Raw genomic sequence first — 23728 nt, forward strand, 5'->3', positions numbered from 1 at the left:
AGGGTGAAAAAAAGTAGGTCAGAAACCACTGTTACAGAAGGTAGAACTTTGTTTAGCAGATGACTTGTACCTCTTTCTAGATAGAAATGCTTCTGGGACTTGGGAGAGGGAAGACCCAGGGCCCACTAGTAAACCTGGTGACCCCTATCCCTGTGCCCAGAGGACAAAGGAGGACATATCTGACCTCCAGGGGAGAAGGGCAGGGTAAATGGTAGATGGGGGAGGGACCACAGCCCGCCTCTCTGCTGTGTCCTGGAAACAGCTCTCGGTACCCCCATGTGAAACTCCGTCTGCTGGATATGCCCTTCTGGGCTCTGGAACAGAGCTAGGGGATGCCTTTGCTTCCCGCGGTCCTCTTGTCTCGATCTCAGTGCCTCAGGACCAGACTCTGTTTCCAATTAAGGGAAAGTGCACAGGATGGGAAATCCATTTTCCTGTCAAGGAGCTGTTGCCTCCCAAAGGCAGCTGAGCGAATCGGAGATGTGTCTGAAAGTTGTTTGAATGGTCTATCTGGGAATGACCTACTGCAAGACAGGGTTTTGCCTTCCCAACTCTACGGTCCTTCTGCTTAGGGTAGACTTAGAATTCAATTTAGAGCCTGATTTTGAATTATGGGAACCTCTTTCATCCTGAAATTTGATTTTTCAACCATGCAAAAGGAAAACAGATAGGTATGGCAATTATCTGAGCAGATTTTATTCTACTGCAAAAATACCACTTTTGTCCTATCCCGCAGCCTTGTATTAAAGACAATTTAATGAACCCTGTATTTCAGACTTTACCACGTTCAGTGGGTCATGGATAAGACAAAAACCTAGACCAGTCCTAGCAAGCAGGTTGGAGTGGGATGGGAAGAGAGGCTCACCCCCAGCTCCAGAGAGAGGGTAGGGAGCCTGCTGAGGTACACACGGGCACGAGAGCAATGAGTAGAAAGCCTCAAATTTCTAGACAAAGCACAAACGAAACTTCTATCACTCAGAGTCAGGGTTGGGGGTGCAGAGAGCCCATGTGCACACTGGGGAGCTTCCGAGGCCTCTCCACGTGGTCCTGCAGCCCCAGTGTAGCCTTCCTGTTTGCACCAGCCTCCTCCTGCGGGTCTCTGGGAGTAATTAACTACAGACAAGAAACAGAGCCTTCCATCTATCACACCATGGAGGAAACAGGTCAAAGCGTGGCAGTGCCCAAACCATGACATTGAAGGGGGCACCTTAAAAATAAACAGTTTCTGTGGCTCTCTGCCTTCCTCTGAGAATTTCCAAGCAGCATGCCCTTCACATAGGTTTGGATAGGTCAAAGCTACATACAGATACCAGGCAATTTAAGATTCAGGATGTCCAGAGCCCCCAGTGGTTTTTCAAGAAAAGGGATGGCCCTGGGGTGATCCCGAAGTCATCAGTGACACCTTGACATTGTGCATAAATCATTCAGCTTTCACTTTGGGAATGGGGTGGGTGGGGTATGGAGCAGAGCGGTCCTGTATATGGCCAAGCTGCGCTCCTTTGTGCAGGCGATAAAGTGAGGGGGGCATTCTGAGTGTTCAATACCTTCTTCAGAGAGCTCACAACACTTTTACATAAAAGGCACAAGGAGGCTAAGCTGACTGTGCATGGGCACTGTGCCATATTCGCAGGCTGCCTCTCACCTGCCCTGGCACTACCACCCGTTACCTACAGACCTCTGTTCAAATCCCAACTCTGCATTTACGGGCTGGGGTGACCCTGGACATATCACTCTCCTAGTGCCTCTTTTCCCATCGGTACAAAGGAAATCAGGGTGCTGACCTCCCAGGAACCCCGTCCAAGCCCCAGCGCAGTGCCTGGTGTGTTCCAGGAAGAAAGTACGCGCTAGATCCCTTCCCTTCTCTCTGGTCTCTTCTTGTTAAGATGCACTTACCTGAGGTTCAGTCCCGGTGTCACTTTGTATGGAGAGGTTGTGATGACTCCACCCTCCTCCAAGGGCAGGTGTAGAGGAGGAGGGCTGGGCAAGGTCACCACTTCTCCCTGCTGGGCTGGGTGGCCGTCAGCCTGCACAGAAGTCAGTGTGGTGTGTAACCTCGCCCCCGTCCAGGGCATCCTGGGTCCCCAGTGCCCACCCTGCCTTCCCTCTCTAGTTTAGTTTGGGCCACTGTAGTTAACAGCAGCATCACAGCCCCTGCACCCTGCTCCTTCCCTGGAGCGCAAGCTTCCCTCCCCCCTTGGACAACTCAAGTGCTTCGTTAGTGTTAATTCCAGAGTCTCTCGGTTAGACATGTCTTTGCTCAAATTATAGTCAGAATCTGGAATAATACTATCACAATAACAGGAGTAAGTGGAGTTTACAGGAGTAAATAACAGGAGTTATTCAAGATTAACATGACATTCCATGTCATCTTTTCAGGAAATTTATATTCCTAACCAAAGCAATGTAGGGCAGTGTTTTCCTTTTTTCACTCTTTTTTTCATTTATTGCCCCCTTAAGGAATCTTTTTAGATATTTTTTTTCTAACTATTTCTCCATGACATTTTAATGCCATTGATATGCTATATATTTATGTACTGTACATATATCTGTGCTTTATTTGCAATATGATTTTTTCCCCCAGGGGACCAGTCTTTGGTCTGTTAAGGGGACTGTCTTCTCCATGGAGAGCATAGATCTAGAAGGTTAACAGCGTTTCTCCCAGGTCCTGTAGCAGAGAGCTGACTGGGCTTGTAGTCAGCTTTCCCTAGGCAGGCAGCTTCTCAGCCACCAAACTGCCAGGGAAGTCCTAGATTACTTTTTTTTTTTTCTTTAGTAGTGTTAAGTGTATTCATCCAACATTATCTTAGAGATCAGATAACTAGCCTACTAATGAAACTAATATACTAGTAAATGCAGTATTGAGTTTGAACAAAAGCTTTTAGGCAATAAGAAACATTCCACATATTTACAAACAAGGGCAGCCCTGGCATGGATTCCTCAGAGTATGTAGAATTATCTAGATTTTACCTGTCTGACAAGTTTCTCTCATTATTGTAGCAAAAGTCTTCTAAACCACTGTATAAATTAGGACATTTGTGTTGATCTCCTGCCTTGCACAAATCCTCAACTAATGAAACAAAATAAAGTTCAGATAGTTTTAAGGGCAAGTCAAATAATATTTTTCATTGTGGAAAATATTACTGTATTCTATGAATCAGTGTACAAACACTGCAAAATAATACTGTAAACCATAGACTATTAAATTACTAGTCATTTGAAAAATATTTCTGTAAATAGATCATGAAAAAATTTTAAGTTCTAGACACTTAAAGCATTTTCTTTAAAATGTTCTGCATATGCTTTCTATACGATCAAGCCTTTAAGTAAAACATCTGACTTTCAGAAATTCAAAAGGATTTCTGTATATAAGTAAACACCTTGTGTTTTTAAGATTAAAAAATATTTTTTCTCTGTTATAAATTGATTACTCTTTATGCTGTTTTGTTATGTGAAATTCTCATTTCAACAAGTGACATTAAAAATAGCCAAAATACAATGAGTTTCTTTTTTTTATTTTAAATTTTTCTTAATATATATTTATTGAAGTATAATTGAATTACAGTGTTTCAAGTGCACAAAAGGTGATTCAGTTATACATATACACATATATTATTTTTGAAATTATTTTCCATTATAGATTATTATAAGATAATATAAAATTTTATTATACTATTATAGGAAACTATAAAACTATAGTTCCCTGTGCTGTAGAGTAAACCTTTGTTGCTTGATGCATATCTATTTTTTTAATTAGAAATCTAGCATTCTGTTCATACTAGTCAAACAAGTGGAATCAAAATGTCATACATTTTTTAGTTAGGCAAAAATTTGTAAGTTTTCTAAAATATGTATATTATGCAGATTATTTACATATATGTATACAAAAGCTTTTCTACTATGCTTGATAAAGGCTTGAAAAGAACACACACAAAAAGAAGAGATGGAGAAATTGGAAAACATAAACTAAATAAAATAGGAGCAGTGAATATGAAATAGAAAAAGTAAAACAAACTGGATAAAAGTAAAATATCATCATATAGCCGAGTTGTTCTTAAACATGATTGCTCACTGGAAACATATCTGGAGGTCTGGAGGAAAAAAAAGCAATACCTGACCATTTGTATTTTTCAAAAAATTTGAAGATAATTCTGATATGCATCTGGATTTTAAAAAGTGATTACAGGTTTTTCTATTAAATGATAGTTTTGGTGATAGAGAGGTCCATTATTTTTCTGCTGACCAATTATGAATCAGTGGTGTTAAGTGGTGTCATAGTTACTTGATCGTAATAGTGAAAGATGTTTATCAGTTATCACAATCAATAGCCAGACAAAAAATTTTTAGTTTATTTTTTCTTTATATATGTGTATATATATATTTATTGAAATGATTAACTTAACAATATGAACATGATTAACTTAACAATGTGGGTTGGGAAGATCCCTAGAGAAAGAAAAGGCTATCCACTCCAGTATCCTGACCTGGAGAATTCCATGGACTGTATGGGGTCACAAAGAGTTGGACATGACTGAGTGACTGTCACTTTCACAACTTAACAATATAAAATAATTTCATACAGTTTGGGGGATCAAGCAGAGTGATGTGGTGAGTGCATGCATGTCCATACATGTTTTCATCTGCCCAGCCAGTCTATATCTTTTGGTTGGTACATTTAATCCATTTACATTTAAGATAATTATCAATATGTATGGTCTTATTAGCATTTTCTTAATTGTTTTGGGTTTATTTTGTGTAGGTCTTTTCCATGTCTTGTGTTTCCTGCCTAGAGAAGTTCCTTTAGCATTTATTATAAAGCTGGTGCTAAATTCTCTTAACTTTTGTTTGTCTGGAAAGTTTTCAGTTTCTCCATCAAATCTGAAGAGTCTTGCTGGGTAGAGTATTCTTGGTTGTAGGTTCTTCCCTTTCATCACTTTAAATATATGTGCGTTCCCTCTGGCTTGTAAAGTTTCTGTTGAGAAATCAGCTGTAGCTTGTTTGTTATTTGTCATTTCTCCTCTGTTGCATTTAATATTTTGTATTTGTCTTTAGTTTTTGTCAGTTTGATTACTGTGTGTCTGGGTGTGTTTCTCCTTGGGTTTATCCGGCCTGGGACTCTCTGTGCTTCCTGGACTTGGTTGACTGTTTCCTCTCCCGTGTTAGGGACGTTTTCAGCTCTTACCTCTTCAAGCCTTTTCTCAGGTCCTTTCTCTCTTTCCTACTGGGACCCCTGTACTGCAAATGTTGGTGCACTTAATGCTGTCCCAGAGGTCCCTTAGGCTGTCTACATTTTTTTTTCATTCTTTTTTCTGATGTCTGTTCTGCGGCAGTGATTTCCACCATTCTGTCCTCCAGGTCATTTTTCCATTCTCCTGCCTCAGTTATTCTGCTCTTGATTCCTTCTAGTGTATTTATTCATCCCTGTTTGTTTGTTCTTTAGTTCTTCTATGTCTTTGGGAAACATTTCTTGCATCGTCTCCATCTTTGCCTCCGTTGTTTTCCCGAGATCCTGCATCATCTTCACTATCATTACCCTGAATTCTTTTTCTGGAAGGTTGCCTATCTCCACTTTATTTAGTTGTTTTTCTGGGGTTTTATCTTGTCCCTTCATCTGGAATATAACTTTCTGCTTTTTTATGCTGATTGACTTCCTGTGATATGGTTTTTGTTTTAGTTACTGTGGTTCTGTGTTTCTTGCTTCTTCTGTCTGCTCTCTCATGGAGCAGGCTAAGAGGCTTGTGTAAGCTTCCTGATGCCAGGGACTGGCAGTGGGTAAAACTGGATCTTGCTCTGGTGGGCAGGGCCTTGCTCAGTAAGGCTGTAATCCAATTATCTGCTGACGGGTGGGGTTTCACTCCCTCCCTGGTAGTTGCTGGGCTCCATGGTAGGGTTAATGGAGAACTCCAAGAGGGTTTACGTCAAGGGGGCCCTTCCCGGCCTGCTGCCGCCAGTGCCCCCAGCCCTGTGGGGAGCCCTGCTGACTCACGCGCCCACAGGAGACCCTCCAATACTAGCAGGTAGTTTTGGTTCGGTCCCCTTTGGGGTCACTGCTCCTTTCCCTGTGTCTTGGTGAATGCAAGGTTTTGTTTGTACCTTCTAAGACTGGAGTCTCTGTTTCCCCCCGTCCTATGCAAGGCCTGTAGTCAAATCCTACTGGCCTCCAAGGTCAGATTCCCTGGGGATCCCCAGTCCCTTTGTTGTATCCCCAGGCTGGAAAACCCAATGTGGGGTTCAGAACCTTCACAGCAGTGAGAAAACTTCTATGATATTGTTCTCCAGTTTGTGGGTCACCCACCCAGCAGGTATGGGATTTGATTTTCTTGTGATTGCGCCCCTCCTACCATCTCACTGCGGCTTCTTCTTTGTCTTTGGATGTGGGGTATCTTTTTTAGTGGGTTCCAGCATCCTCCTGTCAATGGTTGTTCAACAACTAGTTGCAATTTTGGTGCTCTCGCAGGAGGAGATGAGCGCACATCCTTCTACTCTGCCATCTTGACCCAGAAGTCTGACGAGGTTCTTTTTAAAATAACATCTAACTTTAAGTTTTATATTGAACCTGTATACTACTGAGAAGTAGTAAAACAGGTGCTTGCTAAATCTAGTGGTACAGATGTTTTCTGGGCACCTCCTACTGGAGGTTGTTGGAGTAAATCATAATGAAAGGACATTCCTGCCTAATTAATTGGAACAAAATTCTGGCCAGCATTCCAGTTGCAGCCAGCTACAGTGAGACAGAATGGGGAGGGCCACTGACTCTAAAACACACTCATACTTTTATCACACTAAAACAAAAGCGTCTCCTGCCTTCTCACTAACAATTATTACCCCGAGAACACGTTGGAGTTAAGAAGGTGTGTGTCAGTTTGCCATGGATTCCACAGTGGTAAGGCTCACAGTTGGCATTTCTGCAGTCTGGTAATAAACAGCCAGGTCTGTTCTGCACCTGGATCTACAAAAAAACAGGAAAGGGTGAATGTTTGGAAATCTCTTAGTAGCTTATAGCTAATTTCTTACCTTTTTCAAAATTATGGTTAAAGAAAACAACATAACATTAGTTTACCGTCTTAACCAGTTTTGAATGTACGGTTCAGTAGTGTTGAGCATATTCACATTGGTGTGCAGCAGATCTCAAGAAATTTTCATCTTGCAAAACTGAAGCTCTGTATAGCTCCTTCCTCCCCTCCTCCCCCAGGCCCTGGCAGCCAGCTTTCTACTTGCTGTCTTTCTGAGCATGGTTGCTTTGTGTTGTTGTTGTGTTGTGTTAGTCGCTCAGTCATGTCCAACTCTTTGCGAGCCCATGCATGGTAGCCCACCAGGCTCCTCGGTTTGTGGGATTCTCCAGGCAAGAATACTGGAGTGGGCTGCCATTCAGACTTAAAAATGGAGCTCTCTTCTCTTCCCAGATGGGAAGAGTGCCCAGCTAGACCCTGATGGTGCTGAGCTTGCAGCTGCGGAAGCCTCGGCAGTGAGTGTCACTGCAGACTGATTGCAGCAGGCCCGGCGTCTGAGGGAACCAAGGCATTCCACGGGGCTCTGTGGTTCTCACTCATTTTTTTTTTCTGCTCCTGTTTCCAACTTAGATGACGCCAGAGGAAGGCATCAGATGAAGATCCGCAGCAAGACTCAGAACTACCTCAACTTGTATGCGGTGGAGGGCCTGCGCACCCTGTGCATTGCCAAGAGGGTGAGTAGGCAGCTCCACGGAGGGGCAGAGCCAGCAGCGGGGCGCGGCCCACGCGCTCATCATCGGGTCTCACCCAGGTTCTGAGCAAGGAAGAGTATGCCTGTTGGCTGCAGAGCCACTTGGAAGCAGAATCCGCCCTGGACAACCGGGAGGAGCTCCTCTTTCAGTCTGCCGTTCGCCTGGAGACGAATCTGCATTTGCTGGGTAATTATGCTTGGGAGCCAGCTGCTGTCCTGAAGGGCGGGATGGAGTTCGCAGCATCCCGGGCAGAGAGGTACCCTGGCTCTAGGCCGCAGCAGCTCTGCACACACTGGTCTTCATTAAGTACCCTGCTGGTCTGACACTGGGCTTCCCTTATGGCCCAGCAATAAAGAATCCACCTGCAATGCAGGTGACGCAGGTTGGATTCGTGGGTCTAGAAGTTCCCCTGGAGAAGGAAGTGACAACCCACTCCAGTATTCTTGCCTGGGAAATCCCATGGACAGAGGAGCCTGGCGGGCTATAGTCCAGAGGGTTGCAAGAGAGTCGGATGTGACTCAGTGACCAAACAGCCAAACAACTGGTCTGACACTACCACACACCCCGGGCGGGGCTATGCTCCATGGAACGTTCTCCTCCCTGGTCAGTTTTTGGGCCATTCCCTGTGCCACCCTGCTGGGCACCACATCAGACTTTCCTCCCCTGAAACCCTGCTTTCCCACCAAAAGTAGAGATAAGAAGCAATGTTTCTCATCAACTGATGCTTAAAATGGTCCCTCCATCCCAGGAAACAAACAGAAACTGTTGGACTCAGACAGGGCTGCCTTTTATGCATAAAAGTCAACTCTCTTATATCTTTTAATATAAAGGCACTAATCCCATTCACGAGGGCTCACTCATGACCTACTTGCCTCCCAAAGGCCCCACCTGCTAATGCCATTACTCTGGGGATTAGGGCATCAACCTATGGACTTTTAGGAGGGACATAAACATTTTAGTCCATAGCAGCATCCCAGCACAGGGAACAGCATGCATAAAAGAGAGAGGCAAGGCTGACAAGGAGGCCTCGGGCAGTGCTGCACGTCTAAAAGAAAGATGGAGACCATCTCACCAAGCTGGAAACAGGAAAAAAAACAAGCTGGCCTAGAGGACACTTTTCTGGACTAAGTGGTATACTTTTCCTAACATACTGAGATTTGCATGGGAAAATCTGCTCCTTAATTTTTTGTTTGTGGAAAAGGCATATTCAGGATAATGTTGCTTTCAAGAAATAATGGGCCTCTGTGGTCTGTTTCAACAGCTTCTGGTAAATGAGACCACAGTGATGGCTCTCATTTACCAGAAGCTTTCTGCAGGATGGATAAGCTTGAAAACTTTTCATCCCTTGGGGTATGGTCATTCTCACCATCTCCCCACAAGCTTTATTTCCAAGCTATCTGTAAAGTTAAAAGTTCACTGCATGTTAGGAAGCCTTGGAGGTGTTCTGTTCCGTGTCCAGAGAACTAATGTTTAGTGCTCCCAGCTGTCCCTATTGTATGGAGTCAAGAGCTAGTGAAGATATCCCCATGTCCTGAATGAGGAATCACCCCAGTGCTTCCAGAGAAGATGGACCTCAGCAGGGTCCAGTCTGCAGGGCAGGGCCAGCACCTCTGCTGAGCTGGAGTGCAGCATTCAGGCTGGTCAGGGCAGGAGCCCAAAAGCAGGGCCTCACCCACACTGTTGTGCCTTTGAGCAGGTGCCACCGGGATTGAAGACCGCCTGCAGGATGGAGTCCCCGAAACCATTGCTAAACTGCGTCAAGCAGGGCTGCAGATTTGGGTTCTCACCGGTGACAAACAGGAAACGGCCGTTAACATTGCTCACGCCTGCAAGCTTCTGGACCATGACGAGGAAGTCATCACCCTGAATGCCGAATCCCAGGTTGGTGGATGTTAGGGAGCCCGCTTTGCCAGGGCAACCTCACACCCCGGCAGCCCCAGAGCAGAGCAGGAAGGAATGCCTTCCATTTCTGGCACTTGCTGTGAGGTGGGCCTTTGTTCTTTGCCTCTGTTTGTACCTGTGTTGTGTTTCTTACTGTCTTGGAAGGTGTGGGATTTGCTGGGACTTCTCAGGAACACAAGTCTGAGCTTTATAATGCAGAGTTGAACCAGCTTTTTTCTGAGCTACTGTCCAGCCAGTAGTATCAGAGTGTTCGTAAGCATTCACGGAGCGAGGGTAGCTGTCCACTCGGCACTGGCATTCCCAGGCCAGCACATGTTATCTCACTAATGCCCAGCAGCACGTGAGTTTTCACTGCTCACTCTGCTGACTGAAATCCACCCATGGAGAGGGTGGGTCTCTCCCACGGACCAGTGACTCTTCCTTGGAACATCTCCAGCCTTTATCGATCATGCCTGTAGGTGTCACCCTTAAGATGTGCCCTATCACAGTTTTCTCCTAAAAGGTTTATAGTGTAGCATCTCAGCTTTAGACACAATCTGTTTTGTGTAGAATTTTGTGTAATGTTTGAGGTTTACATCAAACTGTATTTTTCTGCATGTAGCTGGCCAGTTATTCAGGAACTGTTTGTGGACAGTTTTATCTTTTCTCCACTAAATTGCCTTTACACCTTTGTTGAAAATCAATTGCTCCTATTCGTTGTGTGTCTATTTTTAGATTTCTGTTATGTTCCATATATGTATCTATCCCTTCATCAATAGCATGCTGTCTTAAATAAGTCTTAAAATAGGCAGTATTTTGTTTAATCTTCAGTCCACTTTTCTGTTGATGGGTGGGGCTGTGTTCCCTCCCTGTTGTTTGACCTGAGACCAAACTATGGTGGAGGTAATAAAGATAATGGTGACCTCCTTCAAAAGGTCCCATGCATGCACTGCTGCACTCAGTGCCCCCATCAACAGAAAATTGGGTTAAAGATTTACTGAGCATGGCCCTGCCCATCAGAACAAGACCCAGTTTCCCCCTCAGTCAATCTTTCCAATCAGGAACCTTCCATAAGCCTCTTATCCTTCTCCATCAGAGGGCAGACAGAATGAAAACCACAGTCACAGAAAACTAACTAATCTGATTAACCTACCTATTAAAACTAACCAAGCCTTGTCTAACTCAATGAAACTATGAGCCATACCATGTAGGGCCACCCAAGATGGACAGGTCATGGTGGAGAGGTCTGACAGAATGTGGTCCACTGGAGAAGGGCATGGCAAACCACTTCAGTATTCTTGCCTTGAGAACCCCATGAACAGTATGAAAAGGCAAAAAGGTATGACACTGAAAGATGAACTCTGCAGGTCTGCAGGTGTCCAGTATGCTACTGGAGATCACTGGAGAAATAACTCCAGAAAGAATGAAGAGAGAGAGCCAAAGCAAAAACAACACCCAGTTGTGGATGTGACTGGTGATGGAAGTAAAGTCTGATGCTATAAAGAGCAATATTTCATAGGAATCTGGAATGTAAAGTCCATGAAATTGGAAGTGGTCAAACAGGAGATGGCAAGAGTGAACATCGACATTTTAGGAATTAGTGAACTAAAATGGACTGTAATGGCTGAATTTAACGCAGATGACCATTATATCTACTACTGTGGGCAGGAATCCCTTAGAAGAAATGGAGTAGCCATCATAGTCAACAAAAGAGTCCAAAGTGCAATACTTGGGTACAATCTCAAAAACGACAAAATGATCTCTGTTTATTTCCAAGGCAAATCATTCAATATCACAGTAATCCAAGTCTATGCCCCGACCAGTCATGTTGAAGAAGCTGAAGTTGAACAGTTCTATGAAGACCTACAAGACCTTCTAGAACTAACACCCAAAAAAGATGTCCTTTTCATTATAGGGGACTGGAATGCAAAAGTAGGAAGTCAAGAGATACCCAGAGTAACAGGCAAATTTGTCCTTGGAGTACAAAATGAAGCAGGGCAAAAGCTAATAGAGTTTTGCCAAGAGAATGCACTGGTCATAGCAAACACCCTCTTCCAACAATGTAAGAGAAGACTACACCTGGACATCACCAGATGGTCAAAACTGAAATCATATCGATTATATTCTCTGTAGCCAAAGATGGAGAAGCTCTATACAGTCAGGAAAAACAAGACTGGGAGCTGACTGTGGCCCAGATCATGAACTCCTTATTGCCAAATTCAGACTTAATTTTAAAAAAGTAGGGGAACCTAATAGGCCATTCAGGAATGACCTAAATCAAATCCCTTACAATTATACAGTTCAGTTCAGTTCAGTCGCTCAGTCATGTCCGACTCTTAGAAGTGACAAATAGTTTCAAGGGGTTAGATCTGACAGACAGAGTGCCTGAACAACTATGGATGGAGGTTCGTGACATTGTACAGGAGACAGGGATCAAGACTATCCCCAAGAAAAAGAAATGCAAAAAGGCAAAATGGTTGTCTGATGAGGCCTTCTCACCCTAGCTGAGAAAAGAAGAGAACCTAAAGGGAGAAAAGGAAAGATATAGCCATTTGAATGCAGAGTTCCAGAGTATAGCAAGGAGAGATAACAAAGCCTTCTTCAGTGATCAGTGCAAAGAAATAGAGGAAAACAACAGAATGGGAAAGACTAGAGATCTCTTCAATAAAATCAGAGATACCAAGGGAACATTTCATGCAAAGATGGGCACAATAAAGGACAGAAATGGTACGGATCTAACAGAAGCAGAAGATATTAAGAAGAGGTGGCAAGAATACACAGAAGAACTGTACAGAAAAGATCTTTATGACCCAGATAATCACAATGGTGTGGTCACTCACCTAGAGCCAGACATCCTGGAATGCGAAGTCAAGTGGGCCTTAGGAAACATCACTACGAACAAAGCTAGTGGAGGTGATGGAATTCCAGTTGAGCTATTTCAAGTCCTAAAAGATGATGCTGTGAAAGTGCTGCACTCAATATGCCAGCAAATCTGGAAAACTCAGCAGTGTCCACAGGACTGGAAAAGGTCTGTTTTCATTCCAATCCCAAAGAAAGGCAATGCCAAAGAATGCTCAAACTACTGCATAATTGCACTCATCTCACATGCTAGCAAAGTAATACTCAAAATTCTCCAAGCCAGGCTTCAACAATACATGAACTATGAACTTCCAGATGTTCAAGCTGGATTTAGAAAAGGCAGAGGAACCAAAGATCAAATTGCTAACATCTGTTGTATCATCAAAAAAGCAAGAGAATTCCAGAAAGACATCTACTTCTGCTTTATTCACTACGCCAAAGCCTTTGACTGAGTGGATCACAGCAAACTGTGGAAAATTTTTAAGAGATGGGAATACCACACCACCTGACCTGCCTCCTGAGAAATCTGTATGCAGGTCAAGAAACAACAGTTAGAACTAGCCATGGAACAAAAGACTAATTCCAAATCAGGAAAGGAGTACATCAAGGCTGTATATTGTCACCCTGCTTATTTAACTTACATGCAGAGTACATCATGAGAATTGCTAGGCTGGGTGAAGCACAAGCTGGAATCAAGATTTCTGGAAAAAATATCAACAAACTCAGATATGCAGATGACACCACCCTTATGGCAGAAAGAATTGAAAGAGGAGAATGAAAAAGTTGGCTTAAAACTCAACATTCAGAAAACTGAGATCATGGTATCCAGTTCCATCACTTCTTGGTAAATAGATAGGGAAACAGTGGAAACAGTGACAAAGTTTATTTTGGGGGCTCCAAAATCACTGTAGATGGTGACTGTAGCCATGAAATTAAAAGACACTTGGAAGAAAAGCTATGACCAACCTAGACAGCATATAAAAAGCAGAGACGTTGCTTTGCCAGCAAAGATCTGTCTAGTCAAGGCTATGGTTTTTCCAGTGGTCATGTATGGATGTGAGAGTTGGACTATAAAGAAAGCTGAGCACTGAAGAATTTATACTTTTTGAACTGTAGTGTTGGAGAAGACTCTTGAGAGTCCCTTGAACTGCAAGGAGGTCCAACCAGTTCATCCTAAGGGAAAAAAGTCCTGAATATTCATTGGAAGGACTGATGTTGAAGCTGAAACTCCAATACTTTGGCCACCTGATGTGAAGAACTGACTCAGTGGAAAAGACCCTGATGCTGGGAAAGATTGAAGACAGGAGAACGGGACGACAGAGGATGAGGTGGTTGGATGGCATCACTGAATCTATGTACATGAGTTTTAGTAAGCTCCGGAAGTTGGTGATGGACACGGAAGCCTTGTGTGCTGCAGTCCATGGGATCACAGAGTTGGACATGTCTAAGCAATTGAACTGAATTGATTTTGTTTAATTTCCATGTGTTTGGAGTTTTCCTATTGGCTTTTTGTTACTGATTTCTATTTTATACCTTTTCTGTTGATTTCTATCCATTCTTGTTATAGAATATGCTTTCTTTTTCAGTTTTTTTTAAATTTTTTATTGGAGGATAATTGCTTTACAGAATTTTGTTGTTTTCTGTCAAACCTCAACATTAATCAGCCAAAGGTATACATATATCCCCTCCTTTTTGAACCTCCCTCCCCATCCCACCCCTTTAGATTTATACAGAGCCCCTGTTTGAGTTTCCTAAGATACACAGCAAATTCTCATTGGCTATCTATTTTACATATGGTAATGTAAGTTTCCATGTTACTCTTTCCATACATCTCACCCTCTCCTTCTCTCTCCCAATGTCCAGAAGTCTATTCTCTATGTCTGTTTCTCCATTGTTGGCCTGTAAATAAATTCTTCAATACCATTTTTCTAGATTCTGTGTATATGTGTTAGAATACGGTATTTATCTTTCTCTTTCTGACTCACTTCACTCCGTATAATAGGTTCTGGGTTCATCCACCTCATCAGAACTGACTCAAATGCGTTGCTTTTTGTGGCTGAGTAATATGCCATTGTGTAGAATGTGCTTTTTATAATTTTGATACTTTTATATTCATTTTTTTAATGACCCAGGGTTTGGTCTTTCTTGGTGGATGTTGATATGAACATGGAAAGAATGTATGTTCTGCCTTGTTGTTGGCTGGTGGATCAGTTAGCTCCTGTTGAGAGATAGTAGTTTACTTCTTCTACAATAAGAATTGGAAAACTGCCTTATGCCTCCGACCCAGCCTGCTGCCTGTTTCTGTGGTGCTGTATTTGATCACAGCCTTCTCTGTGTATTTTTTAAGCAGGTGTTCAGTCCTCTTGGGTGCAGGCTGCAGGCTCCAAACAGCCTCGGGGCGTTGGGTTCAGTGTCACTTTTGTGTAGCCTTTGCCAAGCTGTTAGAATCTGTCTCATATTTTTGCCCAGCTCCCCACTCCTAACAATGTTTCCACTACTTTCTGATTCTCTGGGACCTCCTCTGGCTGAAAGGCAAGTGTTTGAGTTACCTTGATGTGCTCTGTGTCTCAGCACTGACTTCCGGGGCCAAGCTGGTGGCCAGACAGACAGAAGGAGGGCAGCGGCCGCCCTGCCGTCGGGGCCGCAGCTGGTCTGAGAGGAGGGGCGCCTCCCTCGGAGTCCCCGGCGACAGGCGGCCCTGCCACGGTGGTTGTACCTGCTGCTGCCTTCGGAGCAGAGTCGCCTGGCGCTGGGTTCAAGAGAATCGAGGAAAATAAATAAAAATGGGGTTTCCTCCAGCTGCCCTGAGCACGGAAAGGTCTCTTTTCTGGTTTTCAAGCCAGAAGTAGAGGCCTTCTCCTCGAACTGGAGCCTTCTTGTCCCTGCGTCAGCAGCCGCCTGCAGCTCCTGTCAGGTGGGTCCAGACGTCCGTGTGCTTAGAGGGCCGGCCTCCTTCCTCAGCCTGGCCGCCGCTGTGTACTCTGAGACCTCAGCGTCACTCAGTCGATCTGTCTGGGCGCCACAGGACCCGCGTGCTCGGGCCTGCCTCGCTAGCGCTTCGTGCTGGGACCGAGCGTCCGGAGCGTTCCTGCACTGAGGTCCCGCCTTCTCCGTAGAGCCTCCCGGGCACCACCGCCCCCGGCCCCAGCCTAGAGCAAGGCCCCCCCACCCCTGAACCCGGGGCCTCTGCGAATTCAGCTCGCAGACTTGCTGTGGTCGTGGGGCTGGGTGTCTGTCCCGCTTCTTGGCCCATCACCCAAAGTCAACAGCTGCATCTTTTCAGGCTTCTGTTCTCCGTCTTACCCACTTTCCTCAATATAAAACGTCCTCAGTAAGTGCTTATTGGAAACACCTGATTCCCACAGTGCCATGTGGGAAGCTGCTCACTAGCCTGGGGGCGCTCTTTCTGTTGGTGGAGGAGCAGGAAGCAGTGGAGTTCCTGGAGTGTATTCATTCTTAGAAACACTTATCCCTCCTATGCCTCTGTGCCCTGGCCCTGCAATCTCCCCAGGAAGTTTCCCTATCCTTTGGAAGGGCACTGCCAATTCAAAGCCTCAGAAATTAGGCTTTTTTCTTTTTTTTTCCTGGTCAACTGGAGAGCTTAAAGAGACTCTGATTACACTTCTTTTGAAGCTAATCACAGCAGAAGCTCTTCTTGGTACCACACTAGGAAACAAGAAGTTCTGAATAAGGGCCTCTGAGGACCGTGGGGAAGTACCTGGAAAGCTCCCACGGCCTGACCAGCCAGCATTTCCACCACCGTCTGGCCAGGCCTCCCGAAGTGAAGACGCTCAGTCCTAGGCTCTACGCGGTACGATGAAATCAAGTCGAATCGTATAGGAACGCTAAGCCCACCCAGACTCTTTCATGCTGAAAGTCGTCCACTTCCCCCAACTTCCCAGGTGCAGGAGGGTGGCCTTCTGGGCCAGAACTGCAGCCTGGGTCCCGGGAGAGTCTCAGATGTGTCTCTGGGGTAACCTGGTCTGTGATGTGGACGACTGACCCGTGCGTTCCTCTTCTGTCCACTTCAGGAGGCGTGCGAGGCCCTGCTGGACCAGTGCCTGCGCTACGTGCCATCCCACAGCCCCCAGAGGACCGCTGGCAGCCTCAGCGTGGGCTTCGCCCCGCCCTGCCCACCCTCCGAAGCCACTGCCTCTGGCCCCAGCCTCGTGATCGATGGGAGAAGTCTGGCCTACGCCCTCCAGAAGAACCTGGAGGACAAATTCCTCTTCCTCGCTAAGCAGTGCCGGTCTGTCCTTTGCTGTCGCTCAACGCCCCTGCAGAAGAGCATGGTGGTGAAACTGGTCAGGAGCAAGCTCAAGGCCATGACCCTGGCCATAGGCAAGTATCCAGGCCGGACAGCCTCCTGTGCAGCTGCCTCCTCTTGAAGCATCTTGAATTTCCTGCCCCTTCCATATATACTCTAGGGTGACAAAACGCTTTCTTGCTCTTTTTCCTATTTATAAAATCACACTTGGTGCAATAAAATTGGCAGTCTGTTCCAAATATAAAGCTTGGATTTGAAAGCCACAAAATGCACTAACAGCAGATATAGCTACATATTATGAAGAGAGTAATTCAGTGTCAATTTACAAACTTAGAGCTTCTTTCTGTCTCCAGGGAGACAGGAGAGTCCTGTCCTGCGACCTTGGCCTCAGCAGAGGCTCACACACTAAGCCTGACCCCAGGCTGACTCAGGGAGAAGGCCCTTTGTGGGTGCTTCTGACGGCCTTGAGCTGCCTGGGGTCTGACTTCATCATGCTTCGGAACCCAGAGACTCCATGGTGATTGGAATTCCCATCGCTTCTTGTCTGCTGAACTTTGTTTCAAGTGTTAGTTGCTCAGTCGTGTCCGACTCTTTGTGACCCCATGGACTGTAGCCTGCCAGACTCCTCTGTCCATGGGATTGTCCAGGCAAGAATACTGGAGTGGGTTGCCATTTCCTTCTCCAGGGGATCTTCCCCACTCAGGGATCAAACCCAGGTCTCCTGCATTGGCAGGCCGATTCTTTACCATCTGAGCCACCTGGGGAATGATTTTATTTCAAGACCAGCATCTAATTGTAAAACATTCATCCTAAGCTCTGAGTAGTTGCTGAATTTTGCATCATTTCCTTAAGGACTGTGTGTCTGATGGTGCTTTTTCCTTGCAGACTGCTGACCTGGTGAGCCTTCTGGGCTCCTGTGCAGTCTGCGCCCGTACCCGCCTGTCTCCCCACCCACTCTGATTTCAAGTCCAGTCTCCAGGGCGGTTCAGGGACGTGACAGCCCCACCTGCTGGAGAGGGCTGGGAGGGACTGCAGGTAGCCTGGGAAAAGGGGTGGCCCCCAGGATTCCCCAAGTATCAGATAGTTTGGTCTTCCTGCATGTAGAATGCACAGCTGAGTGAGCACTGGCTCAGAAATAAACTTCCTCACCAATCAGTAATAATGACCATATTTTCTACAGGAGGTCTGTGACAGCCCCTCCTTGGTGATGTAGGAGGTGCCACCCTGTCACCTCATCAGGACAATTGCAGCTGGTGATGGCCTTAGCATGGTTGTCATGGAGATGGGCCTGCACATCCCCAGGGCTTGGTAACCGCTGAGGGGTGTGAGTGTGTGTTCACCCATAGCCCCCTGGTTCTGGCTGAGATAAGACAGGCAGCTCTGCTAGGGTGGCCCCTCTTCAGGGAGGCTGTCTCAGGACCACCTTTGCCCTCATGTGCCCAGACAGGCCTTTAGGTCTCTCTGAGCAGGTGTTGGAGGCAGAAACTGAGGAGTTTGAGTCCAGGTCTGCACCCTCACCGGTAGCTTTGCTCCTCTGTGCTCCAGCCTCAGCGGTAACATGAGGTCAGTGTCCCCTAGTGGGGCAGGTGTGAGACAGTGAAAATGATACAGCACATTTTCACCACCTGGTCAGGGCCCAGCTCACTCAGCCACTGCATCACTGGTGTGTGGCATTCACTTAGGAACCTGGGGAAAGAAAAAGGCTAATTAGAAAGAAAAGAAAAAGCAAAATAGACTCTCAAAAGGAAAAGGAAAAGTAAAGACCCATCAACTTTTAGCTCATTTCTTTGTATGAGTTAAGGCATGAATGTGACCTAGACCTGGGCATCCAGCAGTTAATGATCCAGAGAGCATCATTGCCCACACATCTCATTTTGAATGGGACGTTCTGGGAAGAGCTGCAGAGGTGATCGCTTCACAGAATTTCACTTGGACAAATACTGACTCATTTTCCAGGTTGGGCCCTGTGCAGTAAAGAACAGGGATCACAGAGGAAAGACATCCGTCTGAGTCACTCTGACTTTATATACCTATACTTTCATGTGTTGGGAATGTATTCTGTGATGTGGGCCCTTCTGCCGCCCTGTTCCAAGAACACTCACTCTCACTGAATGATAAGGACTATAAGTCTCTGGTGTCTTTCCCCAGAGACGTTGAGAGCTCTGACCCTGTGTTCCTACACACTTTCTATCAGCAATTTGACTAAACACATAGATGGTCTCGTTAATTACATGCTTAGAGAGCCCAAGGGTGAGCACAGTAACTAACAAGCTAGCCAGACGTGAGCATGCAGAGTTCCACAGTTCGCTGGGCAGAGTTTAACCTCCTTTGTTCAGTTTAGAAAACCCATCTCAGGAGTGTGAATCGAAGTAGCCTTGACTGCCGTGTGACAAAGTCTAGAGTGGGTCAGGAAGTAATAGGGAAGGTGGTGATCCTGTTCTGTGCTAGATGCCCCGTGAAGGGCTCTGCTGGTGCCTGAGCCAGTAGCTTGGGACGTGTCCTAACTGGAAAGGGGCGCTCCGGCCGCTGCTTTCTCAGATTCTTCCTGGTGTGGCTGGTGGGTCCAAGCCTCCCACCAGGTTTGTTCTGACTGCATAGCCCGGCTCCCCTGGGGCAGGGTCTGCACTGCCTCTTCCTCACTCCTCCCCAGGACCCTCCGCAGTTCCCAGCTCACACCGGCATCCCGTGAAGATCCACCAAGTCTGTTTAATCATGTACATCTCAGCTCAGATGATTCTCCCTGCCCGTGCTGTTCTAGGAGACGGAGCCAATGACGTCAGCATGATCCAGGTGGCAGACGTGGGCGTGGGAATCTCAGGCCAGGAGGGCATGCAGGTAAGGACAGGGGGCCGTCCTGGGCGACCAAAGGGCTCACGCTGTGAGCCGCGCTAGCCTCCTTGTGAGCCGTCCTGCAGAGCTGAAGGCTTGGACTTTGATGCAGCCAGCGCTCACCTTCTGCTGAGCCGGCAGTAGACCAGGTGGCAGGTGGCTCTTCATGTTGGTGAAGCCTGTAGGTCTGCTTCTGTGGAAAGGTGGCAGGGAGCAAGGCAAGGTGAGTCATGCCTCCCTCTGGAGGTCAGTGGGTCGTCTCTGCAAGGCATTTTGTATTGCTCCTGAGCATCAGTGATACCATTTGAAGAATGGACTTTGCTATGGGACTGTTGTGTCTTGGTGTCACTATAAAGATGAAGTAAAGCCATCCTCCCTCATGTGAAAATTGATCTCTGTGTTTTTCATTTGCCACTGTGTTGGTTCTCCGCACGTGATCCAGACGATGAATAAATGGGTTCATTATAAATGGACTTCTTTTGGATGTAGCAGTTCTACATTTGATTAAGTTTGAATCACAGTATTTTTAACTTGATGGAGACTTTGGGGAACAGCCTATCCGGTTGTCTTCTTTTAAAAATCAGGATGTCGTTCACTCTCTGGTCATTGGTTGTTCATTGATGTGCTCGCCCTGTAACTAGCTCTTGACACTCATATGTGCCATGCTTCTGCAGGTTCATTGATTGTCTCACTTGACACTGACATCAGTCTGACGGAAAGTCCATCTCTGGCTCATCCTCAGCACCTTCTAACTCTCCTCCTGTGCCTCCTCTGACTTGGGTTGTTTTACTGTACATGCTTTCCTCCCCCATACAACTGAAAATGAAACCCAGCTGGGACTCACCCTTGCCCCTCCTCCCAGTGACATCACATGGGGGAGCTCAAAAAAATGTCTATTGAATGAATGAGAAAAATAGTTAATTCCGTCTGATTTTTTCAGCATTGCCTCCTTTGCACTCATTTCCTAGAATGAAAACCTACCCAGGGCAGGGCTTGTAAACCACCTGTGCAGAGAAATGCAGCCAGTGAATCCACTTTGTATGAGGGTCTCTAAGATTGAGCATGCAGGTGAGGAAGGGCATGAGCTGCGTCCACTGCAGGGCCTCAGGGCGGGAGCCAGAGGATTCAGTGAGCCGTGAAGGAGGCGTGGGGATCAGCTGGACTGTAGGGCTCTTACTGAGACTCAGCTTTGAGTGGACATGACTTCTGCATGGGGTGTTACTGGATGCTTCCGTATTTACTTGAAGCCATACTTCTTTATTGAGGGCGCATTATGTAAACTGACGGTAAGACTCGACACTTTCTCCTACTGTTCTAAGGGCTCAGGTTCCCCAGAGGAATGTGGCCCCGCTTGCTGGTTAATCAGTCCAGTAAGCAAGAGGACGTTGTGCAGAGCTGCCTGGAAGACACGCTGTGTGGGGCACTGTGGCCGCAGGGACCTGAGGAGTCCAAGCTGAGTGTCTGAGCAAAAGTGATGGTAGTTGCAGCTCCCCAGCTCAGCCAGGGTGGAAAAGGTGTCCCAGGCAGGGGAACAGAAAGGACCAAGGAGATTCTGTAGCTCTGAGACACCCAGTCTTTGAGGAGTCATCTGGTTGACCATGTTTGTTGCGCACCCCGTGGGTCAAGCGCTGACGGAACCAGGGCTGCAGGTAATCAAACTTACACCAGTGGTCATAATTGAGTTGTCGTGAGTGCTGTGAAGGAATAACACGAGTTTCTGTGCTGAGGATGTGATGGGAGGCTCTGCCCCGCTGGGAACACTGGGCAGGCCACCATGATGGAAGAGCGCGCGGTGTGTTCGGGGTGTGGAGGCGGGAAGCTGGGCCGAAGGGTGGAGGAAAGGCCAGCGGGACCTGGAAGGAGGGGTATGCCTGCGGTTCTCAAGGTCGGGGCTGCTTCTCAAACACTCTCCGGGCCTCTCCTTAACTCTAACTCAACATCAGCCCTTTGGTGTTCAGGACATTGAAGACAGGGACCCTGTGTGTCTCCAAGTCTGTGCCTGCAACTGGAGGGTCTTAATACACGGTTTTTGAGAGGATGAATTGTGGAATAAATGAAGGAAGAAAAGATGCACAAAACCCTTAAGGCTCCAACATGTTGACAGGAAGAGGCATAAAGATACTGTTTGCTTTCAGATCCTTACTTTTGGGTTCAGAAAGCAGACATTCTAAGGCTTCATTCTTTTCTGTCATGTGTAATGATGTTACTCTGTTTCACAAATGGGACAATATCATCACCTGCTCTTTTCTAAGTGATATTTAAGGGAAGCCTGTAAAATTTGAAAAGCAGACTTAAATGTTTATGTGGAATAACCTTCAAAGGTAAGCAAAAATGTATATTTAATTGACATTTTCTTGGATTTCTCCTCCAAATAATGAAATTCATTCCCAAATAATGATGTATTCCAAGTTATTTTGGACACAGATGTTGTCATTAGGATGGCATTGTCTGGCCCAGTTAGTTTAATTGTGTAGAATGCGGTGCTCAGGGAGGTAAAGGGAAGCTTCCTCCCCTGGGCTCTTTCCTGTCTGCAGAGGAAACTTGCCATCCATCCCACTGACCTTTCAGGCCGTGTCCAGTGCCCTGCAGTGGGCTTCCTGAGACTGGGTTGTTGGTGGGCAGGGCATCCACGGGCCCGGCCTTTTCATCACCCGTGGCTCTGGGGTGAACCACCCAGAGCGCACCGCTCAGGGCAGCGGTCTGTCTGTCTCTGATGCACACCTGAGGGGCAGCTTTGGTTCATCTTTGGGTTGGGATCCTAATATGATGTAGGTGAATAAAACATCAGAGAGTGGGAAAAAGCAGGGAAACTTCATTCATCTCCATATTTTTATTAGCTTAAGAAAAAAAAAAAAAGCATGGGAAACATAAAGCAAAAACTTTACAAATCCATCAATTACATATATTTGAAATCTTAAATTCGTCCTCTAGAGCAGTATCCCTAAACTAGAGTGTGGTTGATACCGGAGTTTTCTTAAATGCAAGTGTTCATCCTGGAGACAGTGGTAACGGCCAACTCAGACTGGATTTCTGCATCCCTGTTGCGCCTTGTGTTTGGGGGGAGTTAAGACGGACCTCAGGCGCAGTGAAGCAGCACCAATAACTGCCACTCTCTCCCTCTCAAGGCAGTGATGGCCAGCGACTTCGCGGTGCCCAAGTTCCGATACCTCGAGAGACTCTTGATCGTTCACGGACATTGGTGCTATTCCCGGCTTGCGAACATGGTGCTGTACTTCTTCTACAAAAACACAGTATGTATTCGATGCCAGTGTCGAGGAGTTTTGATGTGAAATCGTGAGATTCACAGGACTGTTAACTGAACGTGGCCTGAGGGCCATCCCACAGCCTCCCGTTGCTCCACCCCCACTTGGCTTCTGTGGATTTTTCCCAGGCCTGGTCTGGCCTTGCACCCTCAGTCTCAGAAATCTTGCCACTCTGAGGATGGAAACAGGTAGATCCAAGGAGGAGGTCCACTTGCAGCTTTATAATAAGTAGAGTGACCATGGGGTCCAGCGGTTTGCGTGAAGTCCTCAGTCAGTGAGTGGTCGAGGCTCCTTTCTGCCCCCGCCCAGCTGACTCTGGTTTCCAGGCCCTTTACCGCTCTGCCCCTGTCTCTCTCAGGAATGGTCTCCTGAGGCGCCCACTGACAGGATGCTCTGATCGGTGCTCTCTCAAAGCACATGGGCTCGTCTGATGCGTGGAAGTGTGGCTGGCAGTCCTGGGTCAGCATGAGAGGACTCGGCTGGGCTGTGACCCTGATGCTAAGCAGGCTGCTGAGGTTGCCCACCGTCTTCGAGCAGCCTTTCCTCACCCCCCTGGCCACCATGAGTGTACATGCGCCTGTGGCTGCATCGCTGCTTCTGTGTCAATCATCAACCACAGGCGTCATCACGTTTCACCGCAGTTTCCCATTCCGGGTACTTCCGCACTAGACACACACTCCTCTCCAACTCTACTGCACTCTGCTACAACACCTCGCCCACTGCACTGTCTCAATAAGTGTGCAAATGAAATACTTTTGCTTATAAATCTAGGATTACAGAACCAGTCAATGAGGTAGTGAAATGGTAAAAATTTTATTGTGAGCTAAACTGATTTCATAACAGATTGTTTATTCAGATACAAATGGGCTTTGATATAGCAATTATGACATTGAAGCTTCAGGCCCAGATTTAATGAAGTAGAATTAATTG

At 46.4% G+C, this 23728-nt stretch overlaps 1 protein-coding gene across 15 annotated transcripts in view; it reads left to right on the forward strand.

Annotated features, from left to right (window-relative positions):
* The window catches only part of ATP10A (ATPase phospholipid transporting 10A (putative)), a 172399-nt gene that overhangs the window by 141551 nt on the left and 7120 nt on the right, over positions 1-23728 (forward strand). For 9 of the 15 annotated variants that reach the window (XR_014071879.1, XR_014071880.1, XM_081552048.1 and 6 more), the window contains 6 exons: positions 7578-7681; positions 7759-7885; positions 9396-9580; positions 16471-16780; positions 19465-19541; positions 22661-22786. Coding sequence is in view for 9 of the 15 variants with exons in the window: in XM_081552048.1 (XP_081408174.1) it covers positions 7578-7681; positions 7759-7885; positions 9396-9580; positions 16471-16780; positions 19465-19541; positions 22661-22786 (929 nt within the window). In the remaining 6 variants the exon portion in view is untranslated. Of the gene's footprint in view, positions 1-7577; positions 7682-7758; positions 7886-9392; positions 9581-16470; positions 16781-19464; positions 19542-22660; positions 22787-23156; positions 23583-23728 lie in introns of those variants that run through there. The other 6 variants (XR_014071881.1, XR_014071883.1, XR_014071882.1 and 3 more) reach the window with 4 other exon arrangements.

Source organism: Giraffa tippelskirchi, chromosome 12, assembly GCF_054371585.1.
Source record: "Giraffa tippelskirchi isolate mGirTip1 chromosome 12, T2T-mGirTip1v1.2.pri, whole genome shotgun sequence".
NCBI lineage: Eukaryota > Metazoa > Chordata > Mammalia > Artiodactyla > Giraffidae > Giraffa > Giraffa tippelskirchi.